General features: G+C 40.6%; 1 protein-coding gene across 2 annotated transcripts in view; it reads left to right on the top strand.

The window, feature by feature from the left end:
• The first annotated feature begins 5,187 nt into the window (after positions 1–5,187).
• LNX1 (ligand of numb-protein X 1) overlaps positions 5,188–18,915 on the top strand; it is a 143,411-nt gene continuing 129,683 nt past the window's right edge. For both annotated transcript variants that reach the window (XM_018575750.1, XM_018575743.1), the window contains exon 1: positions 5,188–5,582. In XM_018575750.1, coding sequence (XP_018431252.1) covers positions 5,188–5,582 — 395 coding nt within the window. The remainder of the gene's footprint in view (positions 5,583–18,915) is intronic.

The raw sequence follows: 18,915 nt of genomic DNA, 5'->3' as shown, positions 1-18,915 counted from the left end.
TAGCATACACCCAGTATTTTGCCTTTCAGACTAGTAAATTAGACATTTAAAAAAAATGTATTTAAATAAAAACTGTGCTGAAGAGAGGAGGGTAAGGAAAGGCTGATGGGGATAATTTTACACACTTCCTCCATTCACAGTGTAACATGGAAGGCAGCATACAGTGTAGTAACACAGATTGCTCAGTGCTGATGGTGGATCGCATTCAGTAGACCATACATGGCAATATATTGAAAAGCAGCATGCAGGACTTTTCCCAACAAATCATAACTCCACCTAGTAGTGGGGAGTCCTGTAGAGAAGGAAGGATTGTCTCCAGGGCTGGATTTACTCTCTCTGCTGCCCCAAGGCCAGGTTCCTTAATGTTCCCCCCTCCCTACCAAATTTCCCCCCAGATGGCGGAGCGGCAGGGTTGATTTTAATATTTACTTTTTTTTTCTTTATCTCTTTTGACAGCCACTTGGGGAAGGGGGGAGGAGTCCGGTGACGTCGATGTCCGTGACGTCACCGGATCTCCGACGGAAGACCCGGAAGCCGGCGGAGAGGTGAGTACGGATCAAAAGAACTTTGATCGATCAAAATAATTTAATTTAAAAAAAATTAACGATAAATCGAGGGATTAATCGTTAATTTCCGCAGCCCTACTTTTTTTATCACTTGTACATAACGAGCGGCGGCTTCCCCGCTCTACATTTAGCTCTGCTTGTCTAAAGCAGGGCTAAATGTAGAAAACTGCCCGTCCGGCGCCTGGAACTGCATGTCCCAGGCGTCGTGAGATAGGAATTCCACACCCCTTCTGCCCCTCTACTCCCTGCTGCCCTGAGGATGGGCCTCAGTTGGCCTTGTGGGAAATCCGGCCCTGATTGTCACTTGCCTGCATGAAAATGGAAAAGTGGACAAACCCTGGATCAGCATGTATTAATTAACAACAAATTATTTGTATTTTTAAATTCAGCTCGCATAGCTACCTGAACTAGATTTGGTGTCAACCTCTTGCAATGTTCTGTGCAGCATGAAGGGCAGCACTAGGAGCCAATCAGGTCTGCTGTAAATGCGCTGATAAGAAACATGCTAACAGAAGGGGAAAGCAGAGTGACAGATGGATGAGCTGCTGATGCTCAGTCATTGTCCAATCACAAGCTAAGGATTAGGAAGTTACCTACCTTTGTTGCTTAAGGTAAATATACATATAAACCCAAGAACAAATATGTATTCATATTGCAACTTACCAGTCCTTAGATGTGGTGGCTGCATTAGTTTACTTTTTTGTGGCTGTGACCTGCCTTAGTTTTGTATAATGTTTTATGGGTTTCATTGGTTATTTTTGCCTGCTGCTGTTGAGTTTTCTCCAGTATTTAGTGGCAGTGGAAACAATCTATTGAGTTTTGAATACTTATTTGTCTTGGCCAACCACTGCAAATATTATTGCAGTGATGTGAGTTAAGGGTGGAAGAGAAATATTTCCAGCAACCTGTCCCTGTAAGTTGCCTGGAGAGCATGTCAGTGTGGGAAGATTTTGTTTCTTGGGGCCTGGTTCTAGCCAGGGTCCCAAGCCAAGGCCCAGCTAAGCTTGCCTGTGTTAGGGCCTGGAGAATCAGGAAGTTAGCTGCCTGGTGGAGCATCTGGAGAGGAGTCTGCTATGCATAATTATGTCCAGGAGACCTTTGCAGAAGCTGCTGCTGGATGAACATGGAATGGAGACCTCATTACTCAGCTCTTTAAGGTATCTGTAATTGGTTGCATGTTCTCCCAATTGGAAAACCAGTTCCTATTGGGAGAATGCTACTGCAATATCTAGGGGCACCAATAGAGGTATTTAAAGGATCCTTTGTAACAGGGAGACTGCTACTGAAGAATCAATTTGTAACTAGTAGGTTGGCACTAAAACATTAGCGCTATTATCAACTTTGATAATATTGAGAGGTTATTCAAGAAATTATTGCCATGTTTCTATTGCTGACATAAAAAGTCCTGGGATAGTTTGCTGTTTTGGGGTATCCTTTACCCCTAACCTTCTCTCCACAAGTTTATTGAGCCAATAAAAGTAAAGGAAGACTAAAGCCTGAAGCCTGATGTTTCTATTGTAGTGTTGGTGATTCACCATAAGGATAGGTAGGAGCCAGTAAAATTCCAGCAGCTCCTTTAGAGGTGAGTGCTACAATGGCAGTTGTCTAGGTGTCTGCTTCGAAAATTTACAGACATATAGCCCTGTGCGGTGGGTCGGTTTTTGCCCTTCTCCTTACCTTACAGGTGTGCCCTTCTCTAGTGCTGTCGGATTGATCTTCAGTCCCCCACTCTTTCCCCTGCCTCCACCATCTCCATTGCTTCCACTTCCTGGTTCTGTGTGTGTTCTGTGTTCCTCAGCCATTGGGTGACCACTGATGATGTAACTTCTATGCATGCACACAAGTGTTACATACTCCCGGCACCCAACCTATTCACAGCATCTTGGAGATAAATGACAAATTATTGGGGGAAAAGAGAATTTTTTTGGGCAAAAGAGACTTTGCATGTCTCTCCTGCCAAAAATCTCTACCGCAATTCTTTCTTTTTCACTCTTCCGCTTTAACTACTATGTACTATCTAAATGTGCTGGAGATGTTATCCTCAGTGCCATGAATAGGAGCCAAATATATATAGATTTGTAGAAGGAGTCAAAGTGAGGCTGATGTGTAACCATCTTACAGACTTCACACTATATACATGTCTTCCACAAGCTTCTCAGCTTACAGCACTGACTTTAATCATTGAAAGATGATGGTGCTCTCTTGATAACTTTACCTATTTATAAATTGATTGATTTATAAATTGATTAGCCGTATTCTATGAAATATAAGTTCAGTCCAGAAGATGGCTGCCACTGTTGTATAATGATGATTTTTTTTTTTTGTATAAATGTCATAATCCCACAGCCCATTTTTTTTCTTTTCCGTTTGTCATAAATCTCATATGTTTACCTGTATTTTTTAGATCATTGTAATAATAGCATTGTGGTTCATTTTTATTCTCTTGTCATTTCTATTCAGGCACAGAAATAAAGGAATTTTAGGGAGCAGATGGTAGTGGAATTGCGAACGTGAGTAAAAGATTATACATATTGCTCTAGCATCCTGTACATGCAAGATGTCAGAACTTTTGGAAACCTTAAACTGTCAAATCATTCTACTGCTGCTGGAATAAATGATCTGTTACTCAGGAGAGAAAGAATAATTATGTCATTGATGGAATGATGATAGTCCAGAAATATGCCATGATATATTAACTCCCATCTAATGTTACAGGTTCCTGTCAATAAAAATGGTAACCTTTACTAATTCTCCCACTGAGCCTTTGATGGTTTTAGAAATGGGAAATCTGCTTCTAAGGATTTTTATGTTCATCTTTTCTTATCTGTATTATGAAACACTTGGTTTAGATGTTATTTCCTTTTTGGCTCAGATCCCTCTGGTGATTATTACTCTCTTTCTTAGTGCTGCACTTGAAATGGGAGCAATCCATTCTTCTAACTCTCCTTTATGACATACAGGGCGGATCTTATACTGAATAAAATGTGCCTCTCCAGCCTTTGTAACTTCTGTACTAGTACATATGTATCTCCTAAGTGATTTGTGCTGTAGAATAATATGTAAGCACATCAAAAGAAAAATGCAGTATAGATATATTGAATGGGCAACTGTCATCTTTCATTATCTTATATGAGATGACATGTAATTAAGCTTTGAAATGCTGTAAATCACAACAAACAACATTCCCCAGGAGTGACTATACTGAATGGTATATTGTGATAGTAAATGGAATATACAGGACTAATGGCCCGAGGTTGTTGCTGATGCTCTTGTAGTTCTGGCTGTCATAGTCTAGTAATATACTGTACAGTAATATAACCCTACAGTCCACAAATCTTAGAAAATCATGAAACAATACTATGGGGTCTATTCACGAACCTGCCGAGGGCAGCCGAGTGAATGACCGATCTGAAGTGAAGTGAGCCGAACACTGTTCGGCTATTCACTTCAGGCTTCTATTGTGGGGCCGAAGCTAGCCGAAGGATCGGCCGAAGCTATGGTAGATTCTTCGGCAGCTTCGTGAATAGACCCCTATGTGTTTGATTCCTCTCTCTGACACTTTCTCTCTTAGACACAAAACCAAAAATGTTTGCATGTATGAATTATTAAAATAATGAATTTTACATGCAGCTAACATGGCTACTAAATCTGTCTTGATGTGGGTTTTCTGTAATTTCCTGCACAAAAAAAGTCAAACTGGGAAAGGCAGCCAAAAGGACTCCATTGCAGCCATCCTAACATACTGAACAGGAGAGGAGCAGAGTAATAGTATCAGTCATCTGCTTATCCTTCATTGTCCAGACACAAGCTGGGGCAGGTCCTTAATCAGGCCATACTGCTTACAAGCAATGCAGTATGCAGGGAGATCCAGGATTTGGTTTGTGCTACCTAGAAGAAATCCTTTGGGAAGTAAGTTTGTGGACATACAGTATATGTCAACTGTTTATTTAGCTGTCTGTCTAAAGTGCAGTTTTAAAAACTAATATACAGTGTATGTAGCATGAGTTTTTCCACAAACAGAGAGAATGATCATGGCATGACAATGGCAAATGTACAGAAATTTGCACTTATTCTTTCCCATTTTTGCCTCTAGAGCTTATAACAAAGATTTTCTCTTGGAGGGGTAAACACATCAGAAACAAGAGAACCAGACAAGTCCTGATTAAAACTTTGATTTTCAGTATGTGTTGTGAAGACCTGTGAGTGCCCAAATATCTCGCTATGTGTATATACAGTACATATCCCATATGCTGTATATCACATATAAATATCATTGGGGAGGAGTCTGCTATTATGGTTTGATTTTTGGACAGTAGCTATTCTAGCTCCAATCCAAGAATGGGGAATAGGATATGAGCAAGCTTGTTAGTTAGTGTGTTAGTAAGGAAACAGATTGGTTTGGTCATCACCATCCACTGTCAATGGCCACCTTAAGACTACAGTATTTTTTTTTTAACACACTGGATTCCACCTGTAGTTGAATATTTAGTTTAGCCAGAATATTCTTTTTTGTTTCTTGCATTTTTTCTCCTCTTGTATAACACATCAATCTTCTATTCTTATTGCAGTGGCAACTGCCAGCTGTCATTTTGGAATATATACTTTCAGTTAGACATCAGTCATGGAAATTGGTAATGAAATTGAAGTATTGGATAATGCCCTTCCTGAGCCACTATGCACTGTGTGTGGACAGCAACATTCCACAGAAGAAAACCATTTTTACTCATACATTGAAGAAGTGGATGATGATATGATGTGCCACATTTGTCTTCATGCACTGGTACAACCTCTGGACACTCCATGTGGGCACACATTCTGCACCCTCTGCCTCACAAACTTCCTTATACATGAGAACTTTTGCCCTATGGATAGGAAGCACATCATGCTGCAGACCTGCAAAAAGTCTACTGTGTTAGTAAAGAACTTGCTGGATAAACTTTCAGTTGCTTGCCCCTTAAACAAATATTGTGATGAAGTCCTTCAAAGATGTGACCTTGAAGATCACCTCCTGAACAGGTAAGTTTCATCCCATGGGCAAGAGATCATTTTTTTTTTCCTGAAAATTTGTAAGGAATTGGATAGGTTTTTAACAAGTTGCTGAAGTTTGTGTTTGTGTTGGGCCATCCTAATTCTCTTAGACCCTTAGAGCACAACATTTTTGATGTGCTTCATACACCACACTGACAGGAACATACAGTATGTCTGATAGCACATTTTACCTTCTGTGTTGGTATGTGGGATTCTTGTTTTAGCTAAAAATGAGGGTCAGTGTCTACAGCTACATCTACTAAAATGCTGGCCTAGGAATAACGGAAGCATGCCAATATTGGTGTCTTTGCAGAAGCCATTATGCTTTTGGCTATGTGTATACAGCTACCTCAATGTACAGTAAAGTCTTGTCAGTGATCACTGTAAGAGGAAGCATCTGATAAAATGCTTTCATCTGGCTGAGATGGAATGATGACATCATGCTTGCGCAGTATTCTCAATGCCCCTCATAGGTAGTGTTTGTAAGGCTGTGCTGTGGCACGATCATTTGGCTGGGGCTCAGGGACTGCTTTTTAAAGGTAACTGGTGCAGTTTTTTTTAATATGTGTGGTTGCTATATATTGTATCATGTTAGAAATGTATTCATGCAAATGTTTAAAATGACCCATAGTCCTGCCTTAAAAGCTTTAGAAGATACAGATATGTGCTCTTTTTCTCTAGATGCATACTGGTACAAGAAACTGGATAAATATGAAGGTATTATCCAGAGCGGCTAATTAAATTGTGTGCTTTATTTCCCAATGCAACCCAATTCCATAGGAAATAAAAACTTCTAATTGGTTTCCATTAGAACCAGTCCTTTTTGTTCATTTTCACCAGACTTCATGAATCAGCTACAGAGTATCATGTAGCACAAAAGTGAATTTCAAGCAAACGCTTTTAAATACTGTTAACAAAAATTTGAAATAATTGTTTCCTGGAGCTCAGCGTGTATTTTCCTGTGTAAAACACGCAGTATGTTGTAAGCAGGCTCCCTTTGTTGGGGGCTACATCATAATATTACCTTTAGTTTATTTATGGTTGTATTTACCTCTCATATGAGCAGACTCCTGGGAATCTGAAATAAGCTGCTTCCTTACAGTCAGTTTATTTGTGTTTATTGCATGTTCATTACCGACAGGATGCGAGGCTGCCAAACAGATAATACAGCAGTGTGTATACTTGTAGTAAGGATTAGCTGTAAAGAGAAAGAATAGTGCTCACTAAATCCACGTACCACAGAGGGATCAATGTGTGGTTTGCATGTGGTTCCATTAGCGTGCTATGCAACACCTGCTTTGTGTTAGGCTTCTACAATGGATCATCTATTTAGCATCAAAAGTACTTCCAACAGATAAAAACTCTTCTCAGCAGTAATGTTCAGTAGGAATTACAATGGGTGGTACTAGTGGTTGTTTTTTTTTATCTACAAATGTATATCTATCCAAATAGGCTTCAAATATGCCTTCATATTATGGGTTTCTATCATTATATTTTATATCTGCTCATACTATCTGCGGCTCTAGCATGGGCGTTACTATAAAAGGAGCCAAATAGAAGAACCATTCTACAATATGTATTTTTATTCCAGCTAGCATTTCTAGTGCTAAGACTTGTACTCTTTTAAACCCAAACATGTACTTGATTAGATTATTTTATTACAGGTACAAAAAGTTCACTTTGCAAATTTGAATGTTCAGTTACCTTAAAAAAAAAGTTCTGTACACTTCAATCACATGTAAGCATTTCTTTTTTTAGTAAATTAATCTCACTGTGTTAAATTAGGTCCATGAATACATGCAGACCAAAATAAAAGGGTAAACTTAATTGGAGGTCACCTTAGCTGTTATACTTACCTTTTACTCCTCTGCCACTCCATTCAGCCACCGGAGTGATGAAAGAATGCCCTGTGTTAAACATTTCACAACTTGGAGCTTAAAAAGGGTTCTCTCTGCACCCATGTGACTATGTTTTTTGCTTGAGTGGCCAATGACCATTTATCAATTGTATCATGTGGTGTGAAGAGTAGTGAATCATATGGTCCCTATAACCAGAGGTACCGGATATTTTTCTTCACTCTCAGCAGTTGAACAGAGTAATAGGAAGTGATTTGAAAGCAAGCATAATAAGCTGGTTTCCATTTAGTGAAGTTATCCTTTAAATTTTCCCTACATCCAAATTAATGGATCCATACCACTCTGGATAGCTGGGGGCCACCATGAGTACAGACCAGCTTTTGGAATGAATGGGGGCTGGGTAGTGAAGAACTAGACAGTGGGCCTAAAGATAAATATTTTGCTAGCTAGCTGTCACTGTGGAGCATCGGGGGACAATGCTAATAAAAGTTGCTTTGTGCTGTATGGGCACCCACCGCAAAAATTGTCCAGAGAGACTTTAGTAAAGAGAAACCAATCCAGATGAAAATACAGCAGCTGCCATTGTTGACTTCTTTCAGAAAAGACAAGGTCTTTGGCTGTTATGCTGACCAACTGTCTTTAAAGGTTTCTGAGTCACTGACCTGGAAGAAGTATGAAGATCAGTAATGCTAGAGAAGATTCAAAGCCCTACTCTGCATATGTTCATACCTCCCAACTGTTTCTCACTCGGAGGGATTATCCTTCATGTGAAAACAAATCGCTGTCCCTCTTTTCTCCTCAGTTGTCCCTCTTTTTGGTCTGATGTATTGGTAGCTATAAAAGATACCACCAAATGTGTTATTCTGCACTAAAGCCTTTAACTTATCTCTTAATTATCTTGTTTGCTATTTCATAAAGCTAGCATACTGGAACATTAATGGTCACAAAGAAAATGCTGGTTTACCCAATTATATTTGCCATATATTTGTAATAGTTAAAAACTGCTTTAATATAAAGTGTTGATACCTAGAGCAGCTGGCATATACCTGCAGCAGCCTGTGAGATGCAGCTTTTACAGACAAATGCTGGGCTGTTCTGACACAAAGGGGGTGATTTACTAACCTAAACACACACACACACCAGGTGTGTGTGATTTTCACACAGCAAATTGTATTTATCAACCAAAAGTCTCTAAAAGCATATTTCCACTAATGCCATATATGGAAAAATCATGCACATGATGCATATATAATGCTGCTTCACAGTTTAGACAAAAATGGTTAGCTCATGCATTTACATTCCTGCATTCATCAACGCAAGCAACATAACATAGAGCTAATTTACACCACATTACCTTGCAATTAATTGCAGGGCTTTGCACAACACACCTGCTGGGTGTGTACACACTACAAAGGTGTTTCGATTCCTCCCATAGATCATGCTGGGAGGGAACACACTACAGAGGTGTATACACGTTCGTGGTGTGTTTAAAAGGTTAGTAAATCAACCCCAAAGTTTCAGAACTTCCTAAAAGTTCTGAAACTTGCCTGTCTCTCCTTGCCCCTTGTACATTCATACTGGCTGTTAAAAACCCATCATAGTGCTGGACCAATAGGAATGTGCAGGGGTCAGAAGGTAGAAGCAAGTTCTGACACTTCCTGGAAATGTTGGAGCTGTACCTGTCAGAACACTGAAACATTTGCCCATAAAGTAGTGTACTAAAGGTTCCTCTATAAAGGAGCTGCATTTTTTTTGATGACTGGGTCTTTTCAGCTATAGATATGCAGCTCTTTCATAGAAGGCATACAACCATAAGATTACTAATAGATGGTTTATTATTATTAATACATGGATCATTTAACAATAACACTGATAAAATAACACAAATGTCTAATCATAATTGATTTCATAATTACTGCACAGAATTAACAGCCATAGAAGTATTGTAAGGTCACAGTACACATCTTCATGGCAATTATTACCTGGTCAGTGTCCAAGTTTCCTTTGTAAACATACAAACTGCTTTAATGTCAATGGCACATCAACATCATTGTGCGTCACATGTCAGTTCCATTGTTGGCATGCTTACTGAGTGTAAGACCTTTAGAGGATCAGAATGATCACGTCTTACGATCATTGTTAAAGTTGCTAGGAACAGAGGGGGACTTGCAACCTCAGAAGAAATATGATAATAATTACAAGCCATGTGTAACCCCAGTGCCAACACTGTAATCGTCCCGCACGTACAGCTCCGTGCAGGGCCATACCAAGCGGCTCCCGGGTAGGACAGGTGCTGTGTGTGATTAGTACGCAGCCCCCTTCCTTCCCTATATGACTACGTGGCCGTACGCCCCCCAGACGCTCACCCACCCTGCATGCCCGTGCGTGTGAGCGTACTCGTGCGCTGACAGGATGGATCCTGTCTGCGTCCGAGCCAGGAAACACGCACCTCTACGGACCTGCACTTGAGATGAGCATAAGGGGCGTATGGCGGCGTACTCCCATAGAGAAGGATGGGGGCTGCGTACTAATCACACACAGCACCTGTCCTTCGCGAAAGCTGCTCGGTACGGCCCTGCACGTAACGCGGAGCTGTACGTGCAGGCCGATTACAGTGTGAATGAGGCCTTACGCTGGGCGAACCTGTTATAAATAAACTCCTTAAGATAAACTATGCAAGTATTTTGTTCAGTGAAAGTGCACAAATGTACTGACTTGTCTAGCAATAAAATGTACCCTTTCCTGCCTCTTAAGTAGGGTATACACAGAATGAATTTCATCAGGAAAATGCCGCAATTCATACAGTCGGTGCCCCTGTCGGCACCCTTCCACCCAGCTTGCCTCGATCAGTTGATCTATGGAGCTGGTTGGAAAATTCTTGGCCTAACAGCCTGCTTGGCTGCTAGTTTCATTTGGGTATTCTGATAGCGGTCGCTGTCAGAATACAGTGCAAACAGTGGGTGATTCATCCATCAACGCTCGTAAGCCATGATGGAGGAATCTGTTGTATTTTTTTCATTCAGCTCACGGTTTGAGCAAGAAAAACAGAAACGTGCATAACTGGCTTTAGAGTTACTTCTAAATCTGACAAGTACCAGTAGCCCAGGAGACTATTGGCCATTGTTTCCCTTACCAGGCCAAGACATACAGCATAATATACACTCATGGCCAAAAATATTGGCACCCCTGCATTTCTGTCAGATAATGCACCATTAAAAAACAAAAAACAAATCTGCCACATTCCACGCAAAACTCCAAAAATGGACTGGACAAAATTATTGGCACTATCTCCAAATTGCAAGAAATAATTGCATTCCAAATTTTTGGGAAAACCATGGACAATCTCAAAAAAGCCTAAACATTTGTAATTGCAACAATTTTCTGCGCGAAGTGGTGCTTTATCTGACAGATATGCAGAGGTGCCAACATTTTTGGCCATGTCTGTATATTTTAACTTCTAGCATTCTGTCTTCTAACATTAACACCATGATCGTACCCAGTGGCATCACAAGGGGGGTCCAGGGGGTGCGGCCCGCACCCGGGTGACCCCATTGGAGGGGTGACACCAAAATTACCGAGTCATTTTGGTGTCACCCCCTCTTAAAATTCGGGGACTCAGTCATGGACCGAGAACCCGACAGTGTCAGGAGAGAGGAGGGGACCTGGCGGCATACCTCATCACAAAGATGGCTGCCGGCAGGCGTCAATTAGGTGCATGCGCAATGATGTCACGGTGGGGTGTCACCCGGTCTCTTGACACCCGGCCTCGGGACGCCCCTGATCATACCAGACCATTCTACCATCTAAGTTGGCCAACAGTTCCATACAGACTCAATACTAGCAGCATTACTGTCAACACATTAACAAGGAACCCAACAAGCACATAAATTTGTCAGGAAACATGCTGCAAGGTGAATTACAAAGTAGACGGTGATGTCAACAAGGCATTTTTTTTACTCATGTGTTTGCAGGTTTCATAGAAAACCTGCATCATTGTTTCTGCTGTACTTTGTAGCCCATCCCTCCTCTCGAGTTTCAGATTGCTCAAGACTTTGCTTGTATCTTTTAGATTTATGTTCTGTTTTCATGCCATGGCAACAACTGAGTAGATATTTTATCTTCTATCATTTTACATCTGTGAGTAATGTAAAGCATATCTAAATTTCAAAAGCAAATAAGAGTAGTGAATCATATGGTCCCTATAACCAGAGGTACCGGATATTTTTCTTCACTCTCAGCAGTTGAACAGAGTAATAGGAAGTGATTTGAAAGCAAGCATAATAAGCTGGTTTCCATTTAGTGAAGTTATCCTTTAAATTTTCCCTACATCCAAATTAATGGATCCATACCACTCTGGATAGCTGGGGGCCACCATGAGTACAGACCAGCTTTTGGAATGAATGGGGGCTGGGTAGTGAAGAACTAGACAGTGGGCCTAAAGATAAATATTTTGCTAGCTAGCTGTCACTGTGGAGCATCGGGGGACAATGCTAATAAAAGTTGCTTTGTGCTGTATGGGCACCCACCGCAAAAATTGTCCAGAGAGACTTTAGTAAAGAGAAACCAATCCAGATGAAAATACAGCAGCTGCCATTGTTGACTTCTTTCAGAAAAGACAAGGTCTTTGGCTGTTATGCTGACCAACTGTCTTTAAAGGTTTCTGAGTCACTGACCTGGAAGAAGTATGAAGATCAGTAATGCTAGAGAAGATTCAAAGCCCTACTCTGCATATGTTCATACCTCCCAACTGTTTCTCACTCGGAGGGATTATCCTTCATGTGAAAACAAATCGCTGTCCCTCTTTTCTCCTCAGTTGTCCCTCTTTTTGGTCTGATGTATTGGTAGCTATAAAAGATACCACCAAATGTGTTATTCTGCACTAAAGCCTTTAACTTATCTCTTAATTATCTTGTTTGCTATTTCATAAAGCTAGCATACTGGAACATTAATGGTCACAAAGAAAATGCTGGTTTACCCAATTATATTTGCCATATATTTGTAATAGTTAAAAACTGCTTTAATATAAAGTGTTGATACCTAGAGCAGCTGGCATATACCTGCAGCAGCCTGTGAGATGCAGCTTTTACAGACAAATGCTGGGCTGTTCTGACACAAAGGGGGTGATTTACTAACCTAAACACACACACACACCAGGTGTGTGTGATTTTCACACAGCAAATTGTATTTATCACCCAAAAGTCTCTAAAAGCATATTTCCACTAATGCCATATATGGAAAAATCATGCACATGATGCATATATAATGCTGCTTCACAGTTTAGACAAAAATGGTTAGCTCATGCATTTACATTCCTGCATTCATCAACGCAAGCAACATAACATAGAGCTAATTTACACCACATTACCTTGCAATTAATTGCAGGGCTTTGCACAACACACCTGCTGGGTGTGTACACACTACAAAGGTGTTTCGATTCCTCCCATAGATCATGCTGGGAGGGAACACACTACAGAGGTGTATACACGTTCGTGGTGTGTTTAAAAGGTTAGTAAATCAACCCCAAAGTTTCAGAACTTCCTAAAAGTTCTGAAACTTGCCTGTCTCTCCTTGCCCCTTGTACATTCATACTGGCTGTTAAAAACCCATCATAGTGCTGGACCAATAGGAATGTGCAGGGGTCAGAAGGTAGAAGCAAGTTCTGACACTTCCTGGAAATGTTGGAGCTGTACCTGTCAGAACACTGAAACATTTGCCCATAAAGTAGTGTACTAAAGGTTCCTCTATAAAGGAGCTGCATTTTTTTTGATGACTGGGTCTTTTCAGCTATAGATATGCAGCTCTTTCATAGAAGGCATACAACCATAAGATTACTAATAGATGGTTTATTATTATTAATACATGGATCATTTAACAATAACACTGATAAAATAACACAAATGTCTAATCATAATTGATTTCATAATTACTGCACAGAATTAACAGCCATAGAAGTATTGTAAGGTCACAGTACACATCTTCATGGCAATTATTACCTGGTCAGTGTCCAAGTTTCCTTTGTAAACATACAAACTGCTTTAATGTCAATGGCACATCAACATCATTGTGCGTCACATGTCAGTTCCATTGTTGGCATGCTTACTGAGTGTAAGACCTTTAGAGGATCAGAATGATCACGTCTTACGATCATTGTTAAAGTTGCTAGGAACAGAGGGGGACTTGCAACCTCAGAAGAAATATGATAATAATTACAAGCCATGTGTAACCCCAGTGCCAACACTGTAATCGTCCCGCACGTACAGCTCCGTGCAGGGCCATACCAAGCGGCTCCCGGGTAGGACAGGTGCTGTGTGTGATTAGTACGCAGCCCCCTTCCTTCCCTATATGACTACGTGGCCGTACGCCCCCCAGACGCTCACCCACCCTGCATGCCCGTGCGTGTGAGCGTACTCGTGCGCTGACAGGATGGATCCTGTCTGCGTCCGAGCCAGGAAACACGCACCTCTACGGACCTGCACTTGAGATGAGCATAAGGGGCGTATGGCGGCGTACTCCCATAGAGAAGGATGGGGGCTGCGTACTAATCACACACAGCACCTGTCCTTCGCGAAAGCTGCTCGGTACGGCCCTGCACGTAACGCGGAGCTGTACGTGCAGGCCGATTACAGTGTGAATGAGGCCTTACGCTGGGCGAACCTGTTATAAATAAACTCCTTAAGATAAACTATGCAAGTATTTTGTTCAGTGAAAGTGCACAAATGTACTGACTTGTCTAGCAATAAAATGTACCCTTTCCTGCCTCTTAAGTAGGGTATACACAGAATGAATTTCATCAGGAAAATGCCGCAATTCATACAGTCGGTGCCCCTGTCGGCACCCTTCCACCCAGCTTGCCTCGATCAGTTGATCTATGGAGCTGGTTGGAAAATTCTTGGCCTAACAGCCTGCTTGGCTGCTAGTTTCATTTGGGTATTCTGATAGCGGTCGCTGTCAGAATACAGTGCAAACAGTGGGTGATTCATCCATCAACGCTCGTAAGCCATGATGGAGGAATCTGTTGTATTTTTTTCATTCAGCTCACGGTTTGAGCAAGAAAAACAGAAACGTGCATAACTGGCTTTAGAGTTACTTCTAAATCTGACAAGTACCAGTAGCCCAGGAGACTATTGGCCATTGTTTCCCTTACCAGGCCAAGACATACAGCATAATATACACTCATGGCCAAAAATATTGGCACCCCTGCATTTCTGTCAGATAATGCACCATTAAAAAACAAAAAACAAATCTGCCACATTCCACGCAAAACTCCAAAAATGGACTGGACAAAATTATTGGCACTATCTCCAAATTGCAAGAAATAATTGCATTCCAAATTTTTGGGAAAACCATGGACAATCTCAAAAAAGCCTAAACATTTGTAATTGCAACAATTTTCTGCGCGAAGTGGTGCTTTATCTGACAGATATGCAGAGGTGCCAACATTTTTGGCCATGTCTGTATATTTTAACTTCTAGCATTCTGTCTTCTAACATTAACACCATGATCGTACCCAGTGGCATCACAAGGGGGGTCCAGGGGGTGCGGCCCGCACCCGGGGGACCCCATGGTGTCACCCGGTCTCAGCTTCGGGTGACACCCGGCCTCGGGACGCCCCTGATCATACCAGACCATTCTACCATCTAAGTTGGCCAACAGTTCCATACAGACTCAATACTAGCAGCATTACTGTCAACACATTAACAAGGAACCCAACAAGCACATAAATTTGTCAGGAAACATGCTGCAAGGTGAATTACAAAGTAGACGGTGATGTCAACAAGGCATTTTTTTTACTCATGTGTTTGCAGGTTTCATAGAAAACCTGCATCATTGTTTCTGCTGTACTTTGTAGCCCATCCCTCCTCTCGAGTTTCAGATTGCTCAAGACTTTGCTTGTATCTTTTAGATTTATGTTCTGTTTTCATGCCATGGCAACAACTGAGTAGATATTTTATCTTCTATCATTTTACATCTGTGAGTAATGTAAAGCATATCTAAATTTCAAAAGCAAAAGTTTATATAAATATAAAATATTAAAATGTTATATTAAAATATTGCACCCTACCAATCCGTAAATGTGGTGCCCGCATTTGTTTTTTAGGTTTAATCTTCACCTGGTGATCTGGCCAGTTATTTATTTATTGTTATTTTTCAGATTTCTTTAACAGACCAAGCTGCCCAAAGTGCCAGATAGAGGATTGAGGCAAACCATATAACACTGACAGGGGTGTTTACAATAGAGAGCTGTTATTTTTTTTGTAAAACCTTTTATACCAAAAGGCGGGGGTGTTGCTGCAATTGCTTAAAAAGTCTTAGCTGGAGTTTGGCTTTGAATTGGTCAAGTCCATCTAAACCTGGTAGTCCATCTAACACCATCCTCTCCACAGGATAACAATGCTGCTGTCCATGGGTGGCTCCATTGCTCCTCCATAGAGTGCAGCCACCCTAAGACAGGAAGTGTGTTACTGGCCAGATCACCCAATAAAAATAAAGGAAACACACCATAACCAATGCAGCCACTACATTAAAGATTGGAAAGCTGCAATATATTACATTTTTTTTTTTTTTTTGGTTTAGATACACTTTAAAGTGTGTATGTCAAGACAAATTAAAAAGCATTAAACAAAATAAACTGTACATCTCTGCAATACATGCACATTTCCCCATGTTTTGTCCATTTAAAGAACCAGCAAGGACAGAAAAATAACTGTTGATCTGCCATAAATGCACTCGGCTCCTAAGTCCTGTTGTGGGCTGCCAACACACAGGCTTTTTGTGGTGTCAGCCCTGCCCAGGTTTCTCTTGCAAAACTCCTCAGACCCCCCCTACTCCCCCATCTCTACAACATAAAGGCTAATGATTCTGTAATGTCAAGATAAGGACTGGGAGGGCTAATTACGCAAGAAGTGTGTATAGGACACTGGACAGCTATGAATTTCTAACATGATCAACAGGTATTGTTTGCACATATTAAACAGATATAACAAAACTCTTTTAATGGTTTATTTAACAGAGCAAAAGGCAGCAAATAAGAGAAGTTCATTGTTAGGGCTTATATTCACTTTCGTTTTTAATAACAATATTTATTTATTGGGAATAAAGAATACAAAAGGAGAAACAGACGATAGAGTAACAAGGACACACTATATCCAGATCAAGATACAGATGAGAGCAATGGATACATCATAATAAAACAGCAGGTACAAAGGTTTATTGTAGTAAGACATAGACAAAGAAATCCATACATCAGTTGAGCCACAAATAGGTACAGTGTCCTGAGCAAACTCTATTTAGTAATGTGTGCAATGTAAAAAACAAAAACAGAACAGGACTAACGTCCATAAACCTTTTTTCATAGCGGTATATGGGGGAGAAATAAGAGAAAGGGACAGAGGGCAAAAGGATAAAAGGGGGAAAAGAAAAAGGTAGCAGAACTGATTGCCAGTAGGAAGAGGAGAGAGCTTGTGTTGGAGAGAGGGAGGAAGTGCTTACATACACTTTAACCTCGATTGCTATTTATTCGAAGAAACGAAAAATCTCTTTGCTGAAAAATGACTTCAAATCCCCATAAGCCTGTGTCTGTTCACTATTGCCAAACTAGCCATGAGGTTAGCTACAGACAAGCAGATGTGTGCCTAAGGCTGATGGGTGAGAAATATTTCTTTGTTTGTAGTGTCAGGGATGTGTCTACTATGACAAATGGAAACAGCAAATAAGATGCCGTCTTTGCTCCACCAGCTTAATTCTTACCTCAAGCTGGAAACCCCTATGTGTGACAATGAGTGTGGTAATGAATGTCAGAATAGCTCATTGTCAACTCCTAGGGAAACCCTTAGACAGTTTGATCCTCATCCAAACCTCACATCAGGCCATTGAATCAGAGCAGGATGAGGCTGTATATAGGCAGCCTGATATTCACGCAAACTGTTGTGATAAAAGCAAACACATCAAATCTTTTATAATATTCAGAACTTTATAATGAGATGCTTTTTATATTTCATGCAAATTAAGACCATACTTTGGTCCTGTTACACACATGTTAGCACAAAGGAAGGCAGGGTCATCAAAGGTAGAATCCAGTATTGTTAGCCTGGAATGACACTGTTTTAGAATTTGTTGTGTTTATCCAGAGGTTGTTACTTTTGGTACTTTCAATTCTCCAGCATTTTGTTTTATGCTGTCGTATAAAATCACCATTTTACAATGAATGAGCACTTCCCAGATATAGTGGAGATGGTGATAGAACAGAGTGGAGTTCTTTTGTAGTCTACATCTTGTTCAACACTGAGGCTGCTACAGTTTTACTGGAAATGAAGATGGACTTGTTGATCTTAGCAACCCATTTCAACCCCCTTTTAAGGGTAATTCACTAAAGGAAAGCACAGATTAGTTATTACAGGCAGTATTCTTCTTGTATACTTTATAATTGGGGGGACAGAGCAGGCTGTATTGATCCCAGGATTTAGTGCTGTATTCACACCTGCCCCTCTGAATCAGATAATTTGATGGATATCAGATATATTACATATTATATAAAGGTGCTGAGCCTTGCATAGAATTGTCTAATGGTATGATATTATCTATGGCAATATCATCATGATGGTATTTAACACTATGATCATATTGATTTAAAATAAAGCTTAGGTTTTAAGTGGATCTATATCCAATCTCTCTTCACACCAGGGCGTTTGTAACTTGTGTTTTTCAGCACAGAAAAGCTCTGCACTAGCCTGTGATGTATGCGCCTCTTTTTACAAAGATTAGCGCGATGTGACCCTTTTTCCTATTCCTAATCATGCTGATCTTGCCAAAAAAGAAGCTAGTGTACCTTTTTTCAGCAACCGGCTTTTTCCTCAGCGCAACGTTGTGCTGAGAAGTGAACGGGGACTATAGAAATCAATACGATTTATTGTGCTTTTCAACTTTTTCAAGCATTTTAGATTTGGAGACACCCTTAGGCACCCAGAGAAGAAGAATTAGGCTGTGCATGCAGCATGGGTGTGACAACATTGTGCTAACTGTGGAAGGGACTAAAATGTGTGGCTAACTACATAGTTTAGGGGTTAGAAACATGTAATGTAAAGTGTGCAGTTCTCAAGAGTATGTAATGTAGTGCAGGGGTCAGGAGTAGGTAACATACAGTACATTGTGCAGGGGTCAGATGTATGTAATGTACATAGTGCAGGGGTCAGATGTATGTAATGTAAAGGGTTTATGGGACAGGAGTGGTTAACATACAGAGTGCAGAAGGCAGGTGTATGTAAAATACACAGTGCAGGGTCAGAAGTATATACAGCCTAGCACACAGTAGTTAAGGTTTAGATCTACTTAAGGGGTGATGTTATAGTTTACGGTGCTAATAAGTGTTAGGCCAGTAAATTACTTTTGCTTTTTGAGGAATGCAAAATTAATTTTTAGGTGAGTTAAGGGATGTGATAAGGGTGTACCAAAATAACAACTGGTGAGCT

Source organism: Nanorana parkeri, unplaced genomic scaffold, assembly GCF_000935625.1.
Source record: "Nanorana parkeri isolate BGI_ZX_2015 unplaced genomic scaffold, ASM93562v1 scaffold54, whole genome shotgun sequence".
Taxonomy (NCBI): domain Eukaryota; kingdom Metazoa; phylum Chordata; class Amphibia; order Anura; family Dicroglossidae; genus Nanorana; species Nanorana parkeri.
Note: the sequence above shows the minus strand (reverse complement) of the source record. Positions and strands in the feature narration are given on the sequence as shown.